This window comes from Pyrgilauda ruficollis, unplaced genomic scaffold, assembly GCF_017590135.1.
Source record: "Pyrgilauda ruficollis isolate IOZ18807 unplaced genomic scaffold, ASM1759013v1 scaffold10, whole genome shotgun sequence".
NCBI classification, from domain to species: domain Eukaryota; kingdom Metazoa; phylum Chordata; class Aves; order Passeriformes; family Passeridae; genus Pyrgilauda; species Pyrgilauda ruficollis.
In genome coordinates this window covers 4,047,480-4,070,250 of record NW_024508101.1, presented here as the reverse complement: position 1 = coordinate 4,070,250, position 22,771 = coordinate 4,047,480, and the positions used below count along the sequence as shown (strand labels likewise).

Sequence of the window (22,771 nt, the reverse complement as noted above, 5' to 3'; positions counted from 1 at the left end):
GTCTACCGAAAAACTGTATAACTTTCTATACAAGTAACACTATTATTACTGTCATTTCTTAGATCGATGCTAATGAGCCATTCAAAAGTAAAATGAAAACAGAAAATAAGCTTCAAGAAAAAAACAATAATAAAAAATTGTATTTTTTTATATGTGCCAAAGTGGACACCAGGGTTAGGAAGACAACATTCAGTAACTAATGCAAGTGAAAACTGCAAACTCCAATGGGCCAAATGGAAGGTGAACCATGTGCTCACGCTGAGCTCATGCTTTTGGATAAAGCTGATGCTTGTGACATGATCCAACAAGTCAAGTTTCTCTCACAGCAGACTATTTCAGTGATCTTTCAGAAAAGGCCATGGGAAAAAATTAGCAGTAGAGACACGTCACTCAAATATTCAGGGAAAAAAAAATAATAATAATAATAAGCCAGTGTCTGTGTGTTTTTAAAGAGGTTTCTCATCAGTGTGCTTCCAGCTCATCGTTTGGGTGACTGTTCATTGTTTCACCATGTTGTAGCTCTGGAGCTATCCTAAGGAAACCTGCCATTTTCTGAGTGTACAGCAGCAGCTCTCACAGGCATGTACCTCACCCAACCTGAGGTATTGAAATAAAAAAAATAAGGCAGTATGCATTATATTCATTTGAAACACATAATAAAAAATGCCAAGGTCTAAATTTAATTTATTTTTGTCATTTAGAATACAATGGATAGATAATCATCTCAACGTGATCAGCCAAACATCTTTACTTTGCTAAACTGTTAAAGATTTTAATTATGCTAGCTTTGGAGAGCACTGGTCTAATGAGGCGATAGACTCCAGAGAATCTAAGTGGTTAAGAACTGTGAAATGAGTCTGATAGGATTTTTTTATATTCACCGTGGATCGTTTGCATATCAAAGAGGAGTAAATTATTGCACGACAGACCAATAACCTTCCCCGCCTTTCCCAGAGTAGCATTAACAAAAACAGTTGGTCTCCGGTAACGGTTCGCTACAAAAAAATGCTGAAATCCTTAAGTATCTGCAATTAATATATATTAGGGAAGAGGCTTCAATTTATACATTAAGTGATCAGATATTCTTAGGACACATCCGTTTCACCAAAACCACGTCATTTTCCTTTCATCAGCCCCAAATGCCAATTATATTTTGATGGATTTTGTCCCAAATGAGCATTTAGTTATTAGACATATTCAATTATTACTTGTCCCCTGGAATTAAACCTCTGAGCAAATTAAACAAAGAAAAAGGTCAGTACACAAGCCGGTGTCCTGTTTTGCTGTGTGGGGGCTATTATTTTCAAACACCTTGCAAAGTGACAGTGTGGGATGTATTTTTAGCTAACACGCTTGACAGGACTGTCTGCGCACTAACAATTACCTGTGAGCAGGGCTGACCCTTACACACTGTTTACTCAGTTGAAACAATAGTGAATAGACTTGTCTGTTGATGATAACATATTGATATGAGAACATATGAGCCGACACCTATTTTTATTTTCCAGAATAAGCAAATAGGGAAAGAATAACTGGCGTTTTTTCACTTTTTTTTTAAAATCTGGATTTCTGCAGGTTTTTAATTAAACACAGGCTATCATCCACTTTCCTCTCCTCCCGGTCACTTCTGGATCTACCAATTCTTTCTTCCAAGGAAAAGTCTCAAAATGTTACAGCCACTAAAACAGACACACATATGATATTTATGCCTCTAAAAGTCAAAGTGTTTTGTCTGACTTCCCATACAAATGTAACTCCCATTAGTACTAATAACAACTATACCAGAGATGGAAGGAAAAATAAAATATAACCAGTTGTGTGGGGGAAAATGCTGGAGATAGTAAGGATTTTAGGCTGGGTGACATTAATTTAAAGAGCTGTGATGTCATACATGTCCGCACACAACCCCTTGCCAAAAATTGATTACATCACCTGATTAATAAAATAAAATTAGAAATAGGAGAGAGGTCTCCTCCTGCCCTAAATTTAGTTCCTTTAGAATAACTCCGGAGAGAATTCCTGCCTAGCCTGTCAAACTGGGCAGCTGAAAGGTATGCTCATCACTCATCCAGCAAAATGGTTAAATAAAATAATAGAACAAATGGCAAAAGCAAGTCAAATAGATCCAAGACCACTCGCAATAAATTATGTAATTTACCATTTAACAGTCTCATTTTAACAGCGAGAGCTAAATTTCAAGTCAGATTCCCAGAACCGCGCTGCAATTACCCGGGATTGCTGCAAGTTCCTACGGACCAGAAACGGGATTCAGACCTGGAAGTGCCAAATCTACGGGAGCAATCAGGCACCCAGATGTCTCAGTCCTATCATTTTCACTCACTGGTGATGTGAAGTGTGATTTGCAGTTTCATTTTGAAGATACTGAAGATCTCACTCTCGCAGCTCACAAGACTGCTGAAATGGGGTTTATTTTAAAATTGCTGCTATGCACAGATGTAAAATCTAGATTACAGAAGTGTCTAAATACTAAGCAGCAAAGATTACACAAATATAACATTAAAGAATGTGCTATTTAGTTTAAAACAATAGGGGAGCACTAAAAACTGAAATGAAACTACAATACAGATTTAAACAATCTATTAGTTCTGAAAACATAACGAAAATGTCACTTATGAAGTAGCATTCTCTCCTTGGAAACATTTATTACTATTACAGATACTTAAGAATAAAAGCAAAATGTTTTTAACTGAATTCACATCTACATTTACTAGAGGGATGATTTTATTTCTTTTATACACACATTTAAAGTATTTGTCTCAGTCTTGCAAACTGTTCTGGAAACAAAAGGGCATGAGAGATGTAATTTTTTTTTAAATAAGAAGTGTCCATTACCAATTACTTTAAACTATAGCCCTGGCTCTTCATTGCATTTTTCAGGACAACTAGTCCTCTTGATTATGAAAGAAAATGTAGGCACAGGTTTAAAAAATGTATGTTGTGGGGACAGCTGACAGATTACTGCTCACGGAACTCAATTTCCCAACCCCAGGTATCACCGGCTCAAAGACAAACAGAGTTGCTCAACCTCTTTGTGTCCTTGTACCTCCATACCCAGGCGACCATGTTCAAGCAAGCAGAAAGTTGATTTAAACCTCATAATGACATCAGTTTTAAGCCATCGTCTCTGTGATAAAAAGGAATAAAATATCGTGCTGGATTGCAACCCGCCTCGAGTCTCAAGTCCCTCTTTCCAGCCGGCTCCCGCCACCCCCAACGCTCGCAGCTCATTTCCCTGCCAGAACCAGCCCTCTCTGCTTATGTTTGTGTGTCTCTGGCGTGCAAGTCAGCACCCCTCAGGTTTTAAATACGCTCCTGGGCGAGGACTAATAGTTACACTTCCCTGCTAACCATATCAATCAATGCCACGACGGCTGAATTACCTACTGGTGTCTCCGATGTGTTACCGCACAGATTACACTTCATGCATCACCACATTCATTTCTTTCACATTACACATGAGCGTGTCTTGTCACTGCCCAATTGCCCTCCTTTGGACAGCTTAACTGATGGACTATACAATGAACCTTACTGAGCCAACTTAATGGTATAGGAGCTGTGGGAAAAATTAGCAAGGTTGAAGCTTGAGTCCGGTGGGTGTGTGGGAACAGCCCGGGATGCTTCCAACAATAAATCTGAGGCATAATTAATGCATGTTACAACATCGTGCAAGCATAAATGGCATTTCATCTACATGCCCTTTTTTCCTGGACTCATTTCACACCTTCTCCCCATCACTCTGCATCAATGGTGACTGAACAGGTACTGCCCCAAGCCTGATTCTGCAGCTCCCAGCTGGGCACCACCTTCCCATGGATCAGCTTCCAACTCCTGCACAGTGCTGCTCTGCACCAGGCATCCAGTTTTGGGATGCTGGCAAGCTGAACTGAGACCTAGGGAGTCAGGTGTCAGGCCCCCAAAAGCTTGGCCTCTCAACACAGGAGTTAAGTGCTCAAATACCCTATTGGATCTGGGAAAAATAAGCCTAAATAAAGCATGTCAACCACACAGCAAAGCAGACTCCACTCCCCAGTTTGGCCTCTGTTTATCCATATAAGTTAATATTCACCAGCCACCTCACTCTCCTTTTTTACAGCTATGTACACAGAAAAAAAGGAGGGTGAAGAACGGAAGCAATTTCATCTTTTCCCCTCCATTTAAGTGAACAGAGCTGAATGTAAATTCATTGTATGATTTAGAAACTAAGAACAACCCTAAGGCTGCTTTCAAGATCCCAAATCATTCAACCTCGGCTGACTCAAGCTATAAAGGTGAATGTTCAAATTTATTATGGGGCAAGGGAAGGAGAAGGCAGGATTATTCAGAAATACCAGCATCATGGTTGATGCCATGGCATGCCTGAGCCATGCCAACTCCAAACAGTCTGCTTTAACCACAGCAGCCAGAGCTCAGGCAAGTCTGTTGAACTGTCCCACGGCTTACAGACAAACCCAGTTTAAAAAGTAAAATAATAAACTTAAGCCAAAAAAGAAAAGAGAGAATAAAAACGCTAGGTTATAATCACTGTCAAAAGTACTGTGGATTTAAGTAGTGCTTTCAGTGTATCAATGTCTTTAAAAAAATAAAATAAATTGGGATTTCAGCAAAGCAGTAACTTCTTGCAGAGAGCAGGACTGAATAAAGACGTAGGAGGATCTAATTGTCAATAACACCATTAGAATTAAATGGAGTTAATCCCAATTTGCCTCAGTGTGGAGGAAGGAACAGAAGCACGGAGGCAGTGACACGAAGGCTGTGGAGAGCAGCCGTGTCCCCTCTCCCTGGCAGCCACAGCCAAGGGCACTCAGAGCTCCCCAGCCTGTGGGTCAGAGCTGCTCTGTGCCAGCTCATGGCCAGGTTGGGACCAGGAAGGCCCAAACAACACATCTGGGAAAGGAAAAGATGCTCTCACACACCCTTAGCCATGAAGCCAGCACCAGGAATCGATAAAGACTCCTCCTGTGAAGGATTCCGAGCCCAGATGAGCATGACCAGCAGCTCTGAGTCTGCCAGACTGGCTACAGCTGTGCAAACTGCACGTGAACTCCAAGCCCTCTGCACCCTGCCAGTCAGAGCAGCCCAGGACTGCAGCACCGCCCTTCTCAAAAAATACCTTCCTAACGCCCACCCTGCCCGTCAGAATCTTTCTGTGCTTATTATCCTACGAGCCTGTGAGCTCTTTCTCTCTCTCCACCCCCCGTGACAATTCTGTGTGAGTGTGCACCCTTGCCCCGGCTCTGCCACCCAAACCCCTCACCTACCTTGTGCAAGGGGTTGCAAAGGCAGAGTAGGCTGCCCGGGCTGGATCGTCAGCAGCCCCTGACGCTGCAGAGACAGGAGGTGCTGCTGCTGCAACTGCTGCATCTGTAAGAGCTGCTGCTGAAAGGCCAACTGCTGCGTGGCCACTTGCTGCTGCTGGGGCTGGAAAAAAAAAAAAAAAAAACAACAAAAAAATTAAAATGCGCACTTGTTAATACAAGAGAAAAGCAGAGGATTACAAGGCTCCTTGTCTCAACTTGCTTCAATTTCTGATGGCAGTAACTCAGCATCAAGGCCCAGCCAGCGAGCCCACCACCCCTGGCAAAGACCCCAAGGTATGGTTAGATGCTGGAGCTAACACAGGCTGCAGATTCCCATCTGCAGTAGTTAACTTTCACCCAACCTAAATCCCTGCTGCCATCCCAACAACAAATGTATACAGCATTTCTTGGTCCATGTGTTCATGTTTTACCCCAGACACGGCTGTGTTCCAGTGGTGGGTAAAGCAAATGCTGATGAAAATCCTGGGTAATTCTTTGAGGCAAAGAACATGAGAATCACACCCCATGATCACATCACACTTAGATGTAACAAGAAACCCTGCACTGTGCTCTGTTTGCTCATTCAAGGGTTGTCTCAACTATTAAGGCAATTCGACTGGCTTAATTTATGGTATTTTATACTCACTCTCTTCTCCATCCATCAAGCCTCACAATACTTTCTGTTACACTGGAATTATTCTGTGCTGTATTTAAGGCTGCTACTTCTGCACTTTGAAAATTTTAATTATTCTCACTAGAAAGAAGATGGAGTTGCTTTACTCCACAGGGATGTGAACCTTGAACCTTCGAGGTGTAAAAGAACATGTTGCTTTTCTCACTACTATACCCCGAGAAGCTTTTAACTACTCTGTTTATCACTTCTGACATAAATAAATGAGAAAAAATCAGACCTTTGAAGAAGAAAAACTTCATCTAATATTGTTAATTAGCCATGACAAACGATGAAATAACATTGTAAATCTTTCATAGAAACAGCCACTAGATTTTAATTACACACATTCATAATTTAGCAAACAACATCTTACTTGAATGTGAGTGTTTAATATGTACAGTACTCGAGGCTTCAGAGTCCTTAATTTTGTTCAGTTAAGGAAGCCTCTAGGTTTTGCTTCCATGCTCATCTTGTATTTTATTTGCTTTGTTCTTTAAAATCCATGAAAGGCTTTGCATTTTGATAAATATCTTTTTATTTATTGTACAATGACAGGAGGAAAACTTTTGTTGTGTAAAACATCAATACATCATGCCAGTGTTTAGCAGTTCCTTGTGCTAGCCAAAAAAAATTAATGTAGATTTCCTTAGTAATTATCTGAGTGATAGAAAGATAATACCAGTGCAGTAGTACAATAAATAGAAGGAAATTATCTAATATCCCTAATCTGCTAGGAATCATATCAAGGTGGAGGTCTTATACACATTATGGCTAACAATTATGGAAAGAAAATTAACTCTTACCAAACTGCACACTTTCCCAAACAAACCCCAGCCGGATCCCGAGCTTTCTGTCACCTTTCCTTGACACCAAGCCAGAGGATCACTGGCCCCATTCCCTACTGGTGTTACACAGGGAAAAAGTCCCACCAGAGCTGCTGGAGCACGACTGACAGACACCAACTGTGGGTTTGACCCCCACCTTCTCGTACCGCCCTGCCCCATCAATCCTAATACTGCAACTGACTTAACACCCACAACTCTGAGAGTCAGCCATTCTATTCATCTTATTTATAAACACAATTTATCTTACTTCCAAAGAAAACCTTGGACTTCAGGAACACATCTAAACAAATAGGTGTTTGGATATTCTGAAACTCGGAGAGTTTACATTTCTTTGCAACAGCTTGCTCTGACACATCCATTTGTTGCAACTATTTGCAACAGCACCATATGCATGCAGGCCTCAGCAACAGTTGTATTGAGCTAAAGTAACGTTTGCCTCCATAAATATTAATTTTAAAATATATACACTTAATGTATTTATATTAATATATTTATATTGTTAGTACTAGTAGTAAGCTGTGTTTTACCTATTTGCCATAAGAGTGCAAAGTTAGCACACAGGTTTTTTTTAAAAAAACACTTTATTATACCAATTGAATGATGCCCTTTTGGTTGTCTTCTCAGCTATCCTAAGAAAAGCTCTTGAACACACTCTACTTTGAAAAGCCAGGATATAAAAGTATACAAGGCCCATTGTCCAAGAAAGAATTTAAAAGCAAGACACGTTGCCAAACTGCGCTCCCCACCCAGTTACCAAACACAGGATACAAGGCAGTTTGTTTACTTCTCACAATTGAATGCATACAAAAAAGGTCTCGGTGCAGTCCTGTTGTCAGGTCAGTAGTCAGTGTTAAAATGCTGAAATATCCTGATAAAACTTGCATTTTTGATCCCCTCCCTAAAGCTTCTGTCAAAGGTCTGTTTTCCTTTCTTAGGTTACTCCCTACTGCCTAACATAAACTGTGACAGTGCCGGAGGACAAACGGCCCTGCTCGGGAAACAGCGCGCTGCGTCCAGCGCCGCAAATGCGCCAGAGCTGAGCACCCCCTGAGCCCCGAATTTCCCAGGGAAGAGCAGGAACAGGGCTGAGATCCCCCCCAGCACCTCTGCCCCTCGCTGTCGGGCTCTGCTCACCCTCTGCTACCCCATGCAGCCCTCGAGTAAAACGCCCAGGAACCTCGCCGGGGTCTGTCTCTTGCTCTGCTCGGGGGTCGGGTCCCGTTCACCAGCGGGGCTGGGGAGGTTTGTTGTGCTTTCCTTTTTTCACGACAGCACAATAGGACGAGGCGCTCACAAAATGACTTGGGGGATGCCGTACATGAATACGCTTGTTCCATCTGTCAAGGTACAAGCTCAGCCCTCGTTAGCACGGCAGCCGCCGGCCCCCACCACGGCACTGCCCGTCAGTTTTCAGTGCCAGAGGGAGGGGGAAGAAATAAAATAATATAAGGCCACCTTTTCCATGCTAATTTAGCAAGAATAACCTCCTTAAGCTGGGCTGAACAAACCTGTGGGGTGAAATGCATTGTTGAAATGGATCTCCACTAAAACCATCAGCAAAAATACTCCCCCCACCCCCCGGCCAAAACCCCTAGAATAAGCTGGATAGAGTTAGGTCCTTGTTCTCTTTCTAGCTATCGTGTTAAAATGCTCTTCTTGAAACAGGAAGGAGTCCTTTCTTATTGTTGCTTTCGCTAGTGTAATATCAGAAGTGTGACCACAGTAAATCAGTGTGTTAGATATTGAAATGCCATCACATTGTCTAACTTCCCTTCTTGTCTTTTTTAACACAAAGTATTTTTTTCTTTAAGCTCCAAGCCCTCATCTTTGTGTCTGAGATGCTCTCCTGTCTGACAACAGCAATTTAGAAGAGTTAACTTTTATCGTTCATTCTGCTGTGTAACTTTCCCCTTCAAATTTCTTTATCTGCCCTCTGAGCTCATCTGAACTTTCATGTTCTCCCAGCATGTAGGCTTGCATTCAAAACTATGTCTAATAGACCAAATAAGAGGTTAATAAGAAGTGGCAACAGAAAGAAAAAATACAATCCCTGGTAACTGATAAGAATGACAGTGGCAGCCCTTTATTGTTTGTCTTCAAATATAGAGTTAAAGATCTTTAAAAAACTAAATTTTGACGCCTTTGAAAAGAAAGAAGCACAAAATAACAACAGGGGGTTATTGCCTGCCAGCCACAGGGGAGAAGCTCCATAATTCTTATTCTCCCTTTTGAAGGCTGTTAGAAATCTGATTCAAAAAAGCAACAGCAGAAGGAGAAAGCCTCTTGAGGCTATCGCCATTTCCTGTGATCATGCATAATGCGTTTCAAAAGTGGGTTTTTACCAATTCTGTTGATCAATTGCACCTCCTTCATATTCCCTCTTTTTTCTGCTGTGTTTACATCTGATGTGACTCAATGACAAGCGCTGTCTGAGACTGTGAAACAGACCTGTCATGTTGATTTATGGGCGCATCAAACCACGACTTGTCCAAACTGAAGCTCGCAGTTCATTAATTAGAGAGTTGTGACTTTGAAGTCAGCTTTCAGACTGTGGTTTTTAACATTTGGCTTAATTTATATGCTCTTGAATGTGGATCTCTAAGGAAAAAACTGAAATTCCCTTCTTGTCTTTGAACTTCTTTTGACCGCACAATAATCATTTCTTTGTCCAGAGTGATGCCTGCATCCCAGAGTCATTAACGCGCATTGAACTGCCACTGATGAGTAAGCCCTACTGAATTAGAAAAACAGCCAGCAAAACAAAGCTGAGAGCATTCTGCACAGTGATATCTCACAATTACATGCCTTCCCTCCCTGTGCCATTTCCATTTTAATTACTGTTAGTCCTTTAGATTTACATTTTAGACACTTTTTAATCTGTTCCCTTTTTATTATAGTGGCGCCCGTAAGCGCGCTATGGTTAAGGTTGTGTCAGCGTTTCCATTATAAACCCCCCTGTTTTCAGGGGTTTATAACTCAGCTGGAAAAATTCACTCGGGGTTGAAACTTGGCACAGGTGGCATGATTTGCCGAAATTTCAAGCGGAATGGGGAGCAGAAATTGGTGCATGCTTCAAGCAACACCCCTTGTCAGGTGACACAACTGCAGCTACTGCCACCGGACATCACCCAGTGTCTCGCACCAAGAGGCAGCTTTCTAGGATCTACCTAAGCCAGCACTGATGTCAGATTAAACAGCAAAGTCTCAAACTCCTCCAGACTTATCAGTGGGTTCAGCACCTTAAAGTAAATGTAATTGCAGGAAAATTAAATCTAAGCACACCAAAAACACTGAAGTTTTGGATGTGACAGGTATTTTAAAAGGGAAGTGTATCTAAAGGACGGGCAGAAGCTACCCAGGTCTGTCCCCTCCAGTTATGGACCATGGTAGCATCAGAGCAAAGTCTCCTGCCACCTCTTCCCCGTGTCACCACTGATGCTGATCCAGTGGGGTCCCTCCTGCTCAGCCCGTGCTGTGAGGAATGTGCAACCAGAACCTCTCTGGCTGGGAAGTGCAAGCCCAAATTCAACACCTCTCGGCATTCTGCCGTGTTTAGAGAGGACAGCAGCAATCTGGGCCTGCTGCCTTGCCCCCTCCCCTCTCCACCATAACTAACTCCCCAAAGCACTCTCCCAAGATACAAGTCTAGATGCCTGCTCCAGGACTCATACCAAACAGCAAGGCCTGGTCCTCTGCTATAAAATATGTGGCAGCGAGCAAATGGAAAGCACAGGAAAAACACAGGCGAAAACAGGACAATAACTCTAAATCTGAAAGCTGAGGCCCGATAGAGTCAGTTCAGTTGTGCAATCATTTATAAGATGAATGACAGTTTAATAGCCACTAGACAGTCCCCAGGGATCTGTGGTTTGAAAGTAAAATGGGTATTGTCTGTACCTCTTTAGGCTGTTTTCCAGCATGTTGTTGCTGTAAAAGTTGAAGCTGCAACTGTTCCTGTTGTTTCTTATAAAACTCTTGAAGCTGCTGCTACAAAGAAAAGGAAAGATGGTAAGTAACAAAGTGGAGAGCCAATTCAGTGTCCCTTTTGGTGTAACACACAAACTGTGATTTGAAAAATAGCATCCTTTTATCTGTAATGGTCTGACCTTTAGTTTGAAACTCAACAATAAATTCAGTGCACACTGACTATTCTTGGCATTATCGTTTGAAAAGTAATCTCCAAAATGAACTGATGAAAAACATACCATTTTCTACACAAACTAATTAAAATAAGGCAAGGAATGACCTTTGATTGTAACAACAAAGCCAAAATGCCCTTGCTGAGAGAGCCTGGCGGATCTCTGTTGTGAAACACACATGCTTTCTAAATGATAGGGTTTGACTGTATTAAGTGTTGTTCAATACATGCATAGACATCCTGGGAAATACTCTCCTCCCGTTGCCCAGATGTGCTCTGCGCAGGCAGCGTTCCGGCGGCGGGCAGGACGGAGCCTGGGAGCCAGGAGGAGCAGGCAGGGTCGGGCTGGGGGGATGCTGACACCCACCCGGGCTCCCTGAGACCCTGCTGTGCCAAACCCTGTGCTAACAGAGCCTCGGGGCTTGTTGGTGGCCAGCTTCCAGCTGAGAAAGGACCACGGGCTGCGAGAAGCACTGACACACAGCACAGCATATGTTGGCTGAAATCACACAGGCTTGCAAACCTCTCCACTTCTGTTTCCACTGCCCTTTACGGTTCCAGATGGAAATAACGAGGTCTAAATTGGGAAGTACGGCCCTTCTACCTTGTTTATTCCAATTAGTCAGGGCACACCAAGCCTTCTGAGGGATGCAGGCAAAAGCAACGGGGACATCTGCCGAAGTCCTGACACTTAAATATGCATCTGTATTATTTAGCTGATCTTGGAAACACTCCTAGCACTGCTCTCTGGATTTGTTTCCAGTAGCTATTTCTAGAATTAAAAACAAAAGAGCAGTCAGTTCAGCTCACAGCATGGCTGCTCCAAGGCTCAGACCTGAGATGTGGGCAGCTTCTTACCCCAAGGGTGCCCCAGGAGGTGAAGCCTCCAGCACCCACAGGGGCCACCTGAGCAGATGTTAAGGAAACAATTACCTGTTGAAGCATGAGTGCCTGCTGCTGTTGGAGCAGGACTTGGAGTTGCTGGGGGGTTAGCACTTGTTGCTGGAGGATCTGCTGCATTTGCTGGGGAGTGATCACTTGAGGTGTCATCATAGCCACCGACACTGGAACCTGAAGGCCAAGAGGAGACAAAGAGGGTCAGAGCACATTCCCACAGCTCCTCCAGTATCCCCATGTCAGGGGAGCCCATTTCTGGCATCAAGGGGGCTGAAGGTGAGAGTCCTCACAGCCCACCCTGGCCGGCACACAGGTACTGACCACATCTTCCCGGTGACTAAATTCCTCTTTTGCAAAACACTATTGGATGGAAATTCTTTAAAGCAAGTAATATGGTAAAGACGTATTTATTTTTACAAGAAATCGTCAGCTGGGTCCTTTCCCTCCCAGAAAGCCCTTGCCTTCAGTAGAGAAATCCAACAGCCAAATATCCCACGCTGATGGGATCTAGACCCTATTACGACAGGTTTTTCAGAAAATTGAAGGAAGGCTCAGTGATGTGAATAACAGCACTAGACTCCTATGCAATTTTTACAGAAAGGCCCTACCACGATGTCTTTACCATTCCATATTCACCCAGCATACAGATGTCTTCAATTCTTTCATATTATGTGAGATACCATTAAAAGCCGCTTTCCATGACATTTCAGTGACAAACAGCTACAGTGATGAACTTGATAGCATTTCATATTTGCAACTGTTAACACATTTCTGCACGGGCATCTTTGCAAGGAACCTGTACACTGTATCTGAAAGGATGATGTCTTGTTCAGATAAAACACTGACATTAAAATGACAGGCTGTCTTGGCCAAGGTTACACAAATTGTATTCAAGCGGATACCTAATGACAATGCTATGAATTCTGCAAGCTTTCTAGAATGTAATTTAGCTATTCAAAATAATCACTGCACTTGTGTTTAATTTGCAGACTACATGAGAACCATTTTGTCAGTCCCAGTAATGCAAGAAGACTATTTCCCTAGAAACCCACCCCTCTACCCTCCACTTCAAAAAAGGAAAAGAAAAAGAGGGGAAAAAACAATAGAGGAAAAGACAAAACCCATATGAGTTTTAACAGTAATATTGAAGCACCTTACTTTTCTATAGTTTTAAATCAAACACATGACAGCACAAAACTAAAAGCAGTAAAGGATATACTTTGCTAAAAAGGATCTCCTGTCATCTCATGTATTACAATAAAAGCTAATAATATGTTTAGCACTTTTTCCGTGCACCACTTTTTAAAAAAATCAGCAGACAATAGCTGATCAGAAGATAAAGGAGTTTAAAAAAAAAAAACCTCCAGTGTAGTAGTAAGCAAGAGAGAAATGAAGTATTAATTTTATGTAACATAATGTCTTAATATGCAGTTTATCTTGACTTTTTCACATGATTTGTCCTGTCATTTGCATAGCAAGCTCTCATTCCTAATTTCACAGTCATTATGCACTGATGTCCTGATTTCTCAGCATCACTAATCTTGATGAACTAAAAATGGTTCCTGAAGGTCAGACGCATGTACAGTGCACATCTCCCCGTGTTGTTGTGTACATGTCGTGTGCCAGGGCCAGAAACTGCCTCCAAAACATTTGCCTGAGCAGAGCCCAGCAACATGCCATGACATCCCATTAATGCCAACACAGCGAGGTCCTCTGAGCACTCCCTGTGGCACAGCACATTCCCACATCACTGATGGGGTCCAAGCTGGTGAGAATGCTGGCAAAAGGAGATTTAATTACAAAATTACATCTGGGACAAACACCAGAACCACCAAAACCAGTGGTCAATCTCCCATGGTGCTGCATCCCCGTACCTATGGGGAAGCCACCACCTTGCCATGCAGGACCAGCTCTGAGGACTGAGTCATCAGGATGGGTAATCCCATTAATTCAGAATATCTTAATCCGCAGTCTTTTACAAACTTTTCTGGGAGTAGAAAATTATTTAATTAAATCCTGCCGTCACTATCTTCGCCCCAAAGTGTGACTCACCTTCATTATTCTCATCCCCAGAGAAGTTTACTTTACCCTGGGGTTTGTACTACCTCTTATTGAAGCTGGACCAAGCAAACAGGAGAGGAAGCATGCTTAAGTATGTTTTCTGTGCCCTTCTTGGAAGATAGACAAGACAAATACTCTTCAGTCAGATTTATGACGACAAGCAGGGATACAGACAGGAATAGGGTGGGGTGCTGTAAACCCTACACGTCGGTGATTAATCCAAAGGGCTGCATTCTGCCGTCAGCTGGGCAGGGACAACTCCCATTCACTTCCATGGCCTCTCTGCACGTTTATCTTGGGACAGATCTGGCGATTAGGCCCTATCTTTGAAAACTGGCCATGTACCTTCCAGTAACAAATCTCTTAGCTGCACACTCCTTGCTAGAACAGAAGCACTTAAGCAGAAAGAAAAAAAAATAATCATGCATGTACTGCACACAGTCACAGAGTACAAGTACACAGAGTACGAGTTTGTGTTGGTCCGTTCGACTTCATTTTCCCATCTGAAACCACATTTTCACACCACACCTGCGCTTCTAAAGAAGGTGCTGCCTTCCATTTATAAACACAGCTAACAGCCACATTTAGCCACGGCCTGTACTTTAGTTTATCACCAAAGCAACTTACGGAAACCTTGCACAAACAAATCTAAATGAACCAGAAACTATTGTGTTAAAAATTACAACACACATCCCGGACGAGTGTGGGCACACACATACGGTCTGAGGGACTTTAAATAGTTAAGAATGATGGCCTATATATCCACTCTCTTAACTCCCAACGTCCAACTTTTCCACGTAGCTAGTCCCTGGTAATACTAGGAATCAAAGGGCATGCAGCACCAGCAATAGGCTATTATAGCCCACACTTTATTACCCATTACTACCGAGGTCATTAGCGGTAAGAGTGATTGTACCGGTCTTAACCTATTGATCATTGTAACTACTATCATTTAATCCCGTGTTGAATGTCTGGAAAGCTGCTAAAGGCACACAAGAGAGAGTGCTTTAGTGATGAGAAATATAGCCAAAGCTTGGAAATTACACTTTGATTCATAAAATCTAGCCAGTGGTTTAAATCAATAGTATTTAAAACAGTCATGTAAGTTCTTAACTACAGCTCTCTAATATTTATGGGTCCCTTTTTGAGTGTACTCAGTCAAAACTAAACTTTATTTTAGATACTGTGCAATATACTTTACATTATGTTAGATAAAAAATATTTATTTCTGATATTTTGCCTGATAGTAAGTGAAACCTAAACCAAGAGCTATAAATTCATTTTAGATTTCTATCTCTCAGATGTCAACTTAAATGTGTTGCCAAAAAAAATTACAAACCAACTTTAAAAATGACTTAACTGTTTAAGTACATGAAAATGAGCATGTTTTATGAGTTAACAATGAATCACAGAAGGCAGTCTATGAAGAACTAAAATAATTCTGTCTTACTGCCTTCAGGGAGTTGAAGTTCAAATTAAACTACTGGCAGATATATTTAAAGAATGCTAAGTTAGCATGCAGAGAAGAAATCAATCTTTTATTTTTTCTTTCAAGTTGTTTATTTCTATTTTGCACTTGAAACATGATTGTTGTTATTGATATGATTAATGAACTACTTTTGGTATTGTTGACTGATAACAATAGGGTGTGGTAGATACCCAGCTGCATGTAAACCTGGCAGCAAAGGTAAAAATACAGCTGCAATTTGGCTTTGGGAGCTGTGCTAGTATGGACCTGCTGACATGCTAATACCATCAACGGCAAAAAATGTCTTTAATACTCACAATTGTCTTCGCTCACTGTTTCTGTTTCTCCCAGGGTTTTGCCTCTGCTCCTCTGCATCCCCCAAAGCCCTCCCGGCCCCACAGTCCCCTCTGAGACCCTCCCATTTCAAGCCCTAAAAACGCCCTATTTTGGCAAGACTGACCAAGGGAAACTTCCACAAACTTGGGCCAAGCTCCCCTTTAACTTCCCCACGGAATTACAGCAGGGATGCATTTGTCACTCCTCCACACAACCCAGACAAGGGTCACGGGGATGAAAATGATTTAGTCCTATTTAATCATCTCCATTCCCTCATTTTTGGTGATATTAATATAATTAAATACTAGCTAAATAATTTCAAGTAGTTTAATCTTGTATGAAGGAAAAAAAAAAAAAAAAAAGAAAAAAGAAGAATGCCATTTTCACACCCCGTGCCTCCGATGCTGGATACGGCTGGAGTCCTGGTAACTGTCAGCAGGCATGCATGGAAGATGGGGAGGATTTCCTTAATTCATAAAGAATAACTCTGCCAGAAAATCCTTTTCTCCTGCAATCTATGATATTCGAACTTGATTTCAGTCAGCCCTCATACCAGGCACCTTGGATTTCCAAACAGCAATTCTTCGGTTAAAGATTTTGTGATAAAAGTTAAACGGAGCAAAACAGCTGAACACAGAAAAGAACAAGTCGCTGAGGAACAGTTAAAAATACTGAACTACAGTAAAAATAGCTACGACCAGGCAAAACCAAACAATGAACTTGAGCTGTCCTACTAGCAATATATTAAATGCAGTATATTTAAAATATAAAAAAAAACCAATCAGGCAAAACAATGCAAAACAGGAGAAGATAAAGCACTGACACCCTGGCAAGCAGAGAGGCACGATGCCACAAGCCAGAGCAGAACCCCACAAAATAAGAAGTGCTGAAGGCAGGCAGGACCTGCTTCCATCCTGAGACTAAAACACTTCCAACACAATATTTCATCTTCCAAAATCCCAACACAGAACTCCACTGTCAGAATTATTCACGCAGGAACTGCAGTGCTGGTTCATTATGCGAAATGGAATCTCACTTTTAGACTTAGTTCTTTTGCCATAATACAGCACAGCACATTAAGACAGGTAATGTTTATTATATTAATGTAAAATCAGCTAAGTAGTCTGTCATTAGCATAACTGTGCTCTCTGTAACAATACAACTCCCTACTGTAAGATGGAAAAAACCTCCTTAAAATTAAATTAGCATTTTATTATTATAATTTTGTTTATCGTATTTTATCAGGAGTGAAGATCTCCTTCTGACCCACACAAAGCAATACGATGGGCTATGCTGACATTCCCTGGCATGTCAGGATGTCTGCTGTCTTCTGCATTCTCTTCTAGCTGAGGAAAAACGGGAATATTTTCGTATTTGTTTACAGAATGAAACATCTGATCTTATCTTCCACTTCTCATGCATACCAGGTTTCTCACTAAGTGCCAGGATAATTGTTTCTGCTATAATAAATACCCATTTAATTTGCATAAAAATATAAAGTTTACATAAATTAAATCCTTTCTACATCTAACATTTGTCAAGTAGAGACTAAATCAGAACATACACACACATATCCAAATACCCCTTTAAAAAGACGAGTGAGATTTTAAACTTGAGATTACCATCATAATTTTTCACATTTTAAAAAGTTACCATTTTTGCTTCCATCTCTAGCATGAAAGGAAAAATTATATAACCTGCTTGTACATGGTTCGAAACAGTGGTGATTTTATAATGATTCCATTTAAAACTTAAAAAAAAAAAAAAAGGGAAAAAACCCTGCAATTTTTTCCAGAGTTTAGGAAGGGAAATGTTAGATCAACATATTCTGCCAAAAAAGCCTCAAATAAACCAAAAGCAATCCTGCTTAGAAACATCTAAAATACCCCTAAAGCCCTTGAAAACCCCTTGAAACCCTCTCTCCCAAACACCCTTAATATACTGAGAATGATCATGGTGTCAGACTCCTTACATTTGTGTATTAATTCATACATACATTATGGAGAGCTTAATTAAATAATAAAAGACCATGCTGGAACCAGCAACATTTAATATGCCCAGAATTTCATGTGACTGAAAGGGAAGTGTTATACAGAGGGGCTTTTTTCTTTTTTTTTTTCTTAGGGCAGATTTTAAAGAACTGCAAGTCCCAACAGATTTCTAGGAAGGATGAGCCGTCTCCACATCCCTGGCTATTTTCTCCTGCAAGAATCAAATCCATAGCTGCCTGCTCTTCAAACCCAGGGCATTTGAGATGACGTACATTGTCGTGGCCAGTTGAAAAAAAAATTACTGATTCTTGAAAAAAAATCCACCTGGTTAAATCACGCTGTTTATTTCCCACACAAACCAGAGCTCTGCTTAAACACTCGGGTTGGCTTTGCCACTCTGGTTCCAAGTGACGCCTTGATAACAGTTGTAAACTTTATTTGCTTAAAAATGTGCAGGTTTTCACACCTATGGCAGACACCTACAGCTGAACATCACAGCTAAGCACAACGGTGCAAATTAGATTCTAATGAGAAAACATCAGTTGCTTCTTTGACAATTTTGCCATTCACTGATTTACTTCTAATGAAGACGCACTCCAACCAGCCAGCTCGCCGTGTTAAAGGTCAAAGCACGTTCAAAAAAATGCCTCACAAAATCAAGGCAAATGGGAAACCCGCAAAGAAACCTTCTCATAAAGTGGCGTGGCAATTAGAGTAATTGTGCAAAAAGCCGTCTTCGGTAAAAAGTAAAAGAAATTAAGCTGCCACTACTGTAACAGGTTAGACGAAAATCAAAATTTAATGTATTCTCCCTTGTGTCATCTTGTTTTGTCAAGACATCAAATAGAATTGGAAAGTACAAAATAACAAGCCCTTGAGAAATCACAGAAGCCGACCTTTTTGATGTTGTTGGTTTACCTTGTTCTCAGTTATTTGAACAATGATGTTTCAGATTTAAGGGCAAGATAAAGCTTAAAAATTAAAACCCGTTGTCAGTTTGGGGAGGAGGGGTTGTTGTCCCTCCCAAATAACAGAGCATCTTACCTAATCAATGAAGGCAAATCCGTCCGAAACTAGTGCACAGAACAATTAGCAATTCCACTTATTTGTTCAATATTCAGTCTGGGTTCTATAACATTCATTCAACTTCAATACAGACTACAGATCCTCCTGCTAGCGCAGGAAACCGCGCTGGAAAGGTTAAAAAGAAAAAAAAAATAGAAGAAAAAAAGGCTGGGGCAGAGATATTTGCCAGTGCTGCTTCTCTCCCAGTCTCTACACAGCCACTTCAATCTGCAGATGAGTATATGGTGGATTTTTTTTTTCCCTTTCCTTTTAACTGGAAAGCGAAGCTGAACAAGTAAGCACCTTATAAAAACAAAACAGGACAGAACATTTCAACTGAACTACAGCAAAGTAGTTTCCAGTAATGCAGTTCTGCTTTCAATAAAACAAACAAACTGCATAAAACCAGCCAAGCCTTTCACCAAACAATAACAAATTTAGCTGATGGTGTCAGGACTTTCCCACAATCTAGTTCTGCAGGTGTTGATAAAACTACCCCTGCTACCGCTTTTCCCTAGCAAAGAGGGGAGAAAAACAACATCAAGTAAGTTATCCTGCTACTGAGAAACCTTTACAGAAAGTAAATCCAAGTGCTGTGTCCTCCCAGCTCACGTTTGTCTACAGCAGCTCTGAAAAGACTAAGAAATACAGCGCAGAAAAGCACAGGAGCTTTTGAAACTCCTTAAAGTTCTGAATGTAAAAATCCTTCTCCCCTTACCTTTCTTCAGCTGACGGAGCATGTAATCACAGACACAGAAACCAAGGCATTTTGCACTGAAATCATAATTTCAGGATTTAAAAAACAACTTCATTCTCAAGCAACAAGGGTGCTTGAGCACTGTCAGGTTAAAATGGTGCATAAGAAATCACTCTGACTGCCCTACCTCGCTTTCAATGACTAAAAATCCATTTCATCCTTCTCCACACAACTGTTGCAACCCTTTTCTTCCTTGCACACAACTGAAACCAACTCAACTCGCGCGGACATCAGAGCCCACCGTCCATCAGTGCAATCATCCATCTGTGACCCCTCTACCGTGGGGTCTGATCACTGTTCACACCCCAGCACAAATTTCAGCGTGGGGTTAAGAGCTACACTTCTAAAACGTGTGCAGGGCTCATCCAGCCCCAGAAGAACGTGAGGCACCCACACCTTCCTCTGAGCACTGAGGTCCCTGCAAAAACAGCGCAGGGATTTTATTTCTTCCCTGTCAATCCCATTGTATTTATGACTTCTCTTTAGTTCAGCTGAGTGACTGGTCAGAGCATGTCTCTGAGTTTTTTTTTTTCTTTTAAAGCAAAAATAACAGTGCTTAGAAAAGGGAGGGCACAATGGCAAAGCACAGTAAAGTGAATGTTAAACAAGCCTCAGAAAAAAAAACAAACCAACTGTAGCAAACAAAAAAAATTTCAAAGCAGCCCTTCCTATCATAAGCTTTCTGATGATTTATGGTTTACCAACTCAGCAAGGTTACGCAACACTGCATGCCTTTAGATGCATTATTTGAGTCAGTTGAGATTTAATTAAGATCACAGCCTCCAAAATCCCTGTCAAATGAAAATTCACAGAAGACAATACACTATATATCCTCATGCAGATAGTCTCCATTCCATGCTCTGGAATAACATAAGTTAATCCTCGTTTCTATGGTGGCAGACAAAAGTTCACTAATTTTGTTTTCTTTTGACACTTGTGTTGTTTTCTGTTTTATGTCATGAGATCATTCCCTTTTGAGAGGGGAGGGGAGCTGATATAGGGGGAGAGGAGGGAGAGCAATATGTCTGAATATGGCAGCAGATGTATTTTGACATTCTCACAGCTCTGCTGTGATGTCATCAAGTTTTCATATAATTAACCCCTGCCAGTAAGAGCATCCTTTTATGACATCTGTCCATTGGGAAGAGGAGGAAGGAGTCACGGAAAAAAACACAAAAAGTGCCTCAGTCTTGCTCTCACACGAAAACCAAAATCAAACAAAATTAAATTAAGGATACAAAACAGCATTTACATCTTCCTTCTGTATCAGTGACTGGCTTTCCCCAATTCATTATCTGCCCCAACTACCTCCTCACCTCCGAGGTGCTCTGAAACCACCAGCCACGGACGCCCAGCTCATTCCCAGCGCCTTCTCCTCCTGACGGTCCTGGTGCAGGGGAACCCCTCCACTGTACAATCCAGTTCCTCTATTTGCTAAGCATGAGCACGTTAAATAAAACAATATTTCTTACAGAGAAATTGCTAGAACTTTACCTCATTCCACTGTATTCCTATTTGCATTATCTTAATATCTGCTTGCTTATCTCATGGTTTAGAAATGACAGGTGCTAGCGGTCTTTTGTTTGACAGGCCACTACACAAATAACTGTCTTGCCTGAAAGGGCTAATGCACTACTAATGAACAATAAATCAACTTTGATTATAAAGTGTCAGACCAATCAGTTTGCAGTTCAGCTCTATCACAGTCTAGGCCAAGGCAGCTACTCTGTTCAGGCAGGACTCGGGTTTCATCTCTGCAGCCTTATCAATGAAATTTTTTGGACGTAGCCACAGGAGATCACTGAAAGCCCTCTGACAGCACATTTTCCGCTGGCTGCGAGGAGAGGACAGAGCCTGCTTTTAGAGACTTCCTAGGCTGCTACTACAATAAATATACAATCAACAAAAGCCATTTCTTTACCAGACAGAAGCACACTCTAATGACATACGCACATGTGCACATGTGTTGTAGCCGTGACTTTTAGAAGCAAACAGAAATGCCTTTCAGCTTGGTGTAAAAGATGTGCGAGATGCCTGAAAGCTCCGCACATTAAACACACTTACGAGGCGTTCGATCTGGTAAAAAATAATTTAGCAGGCAGGGTGCTTACAGCTCCGGGGGGAGAGGAGGGTAAGGAGCCTCCTCGCCTACTACAGCTACTGCACATGCACAAGGCATTCCAGGATTGGGCCCGGGAGCATCAGGCATGAGAATCAGCTGTGACCCAAATAAAAGAAAAGATTTTAACATTTAAGTTTATTTATAAAAAGGCAAACTAGCGTATGCAAGTCGCTTTTTATTAGAAATAAACTTCAGCGATTTATTGTAGTTCACAACTCAACACTCACTGCTAGAATAAATCCAACCGTTTGGTTTTCATAAACAGATCTTGGTCACCCTGAATGATTCACACTTCCTGCCACCAAACTTGTTTTTATTTAAAAATATGAAATGGTAGCGTGTCGAACGGCGGCACACGCACCGAGAGGACCGTGTCGCGTTACCGAGGCGCTTTTCCCTGCCAGCCAGCACAAGGACACAACTCTCACCGCCTTCGGAAACAAGCTGGCTTTGAAGGAGTTAATTGCAGAGAGGAAGAGTGTATATGCACTTTGCTCTAAACTTACCACCCACTTCCTAAGGGTTCCCTCCTCCCCGCCACCACCACCCTCGAAATTTCAGCTCACTCGCACTGCAACGCTGACACCGAGCCCGGCTGCGCCGCGATCCCGTTACATCCATTTCGCCGGGGTTCACAGCACCAGTCAATGTCAAAAACAAAGCTCACTCACTTAATTTCCCCCCGGTAAATTGACTGGCGAATCCATTCAGCGATCCCGGTTCCTGACATTTAAACCTGACACTGTGTTTTATCCGGCTCCGTGCACTTTCCCTCTTTCCTCGCTCTTCCCAACTCCAGCGCTGCGGCACAGCCCGCCCGGCTACGCGCACCCGCGACTGTCACGACAGGCGCCAGGCGACACGCTCCGCTCATCACTTCTAAAAACCCCCGCCGAGTTGCGGGGCGCACACGCTGTCCCTCCCTACCTCCCTCCCTCCTCCTCCTCCCGCGGAGGAACCGGGACCGCGCGGCTCCTCCAGGCCGCCGCGGCTCTTTCCGCCACTTTGCGCGGGCCTCCCGCCCCCGATCCCCCCGCGGGGCACCCACCTGGGCGGCGGCGGGCGGCGTGCGGCGCGCCGGGCCATGGAGCGGGCTGGCG

General features: G+C 42.2%; 1 protein-coding gene across 4 annotated transcripts in view; it reads right to left on the bottom strand.

The window, feature by feature from the left end:
- FOXP1 (forkhead box P1) overlaps positions 1-22,771 on the bottom strand; it is a 376,939-nt gene that overhangs the window by 63,679 nt on the left and 290,489 nt on the right. For 3 of the 4 annotated variants that reach the window (XM_041460973.1, XM_041460964.1, XM_041460982.1), the window contains 3 exons: positions 11,908-12,045; positions 10,734-10,823; positions 5,280-5,439 (listed from right to left, as the gene is read on the bottom strand). In XM_041460973.1, the coding sequence (XP_041316907.1) occupies positions 5,280-5,439; positions 10,734-10,823; positions 11,908-12,045 (388 nt within the window). Of the gene's footprint in view, positions 1-5,279; positions 5,440-10,733; positions 10,824-11,907; positions 12,046-22,719; positions 22,766-22,771 lie in introns of those variants that run through there. The other variant, XM_041460992.1, reaches the window with a different exon arrangement.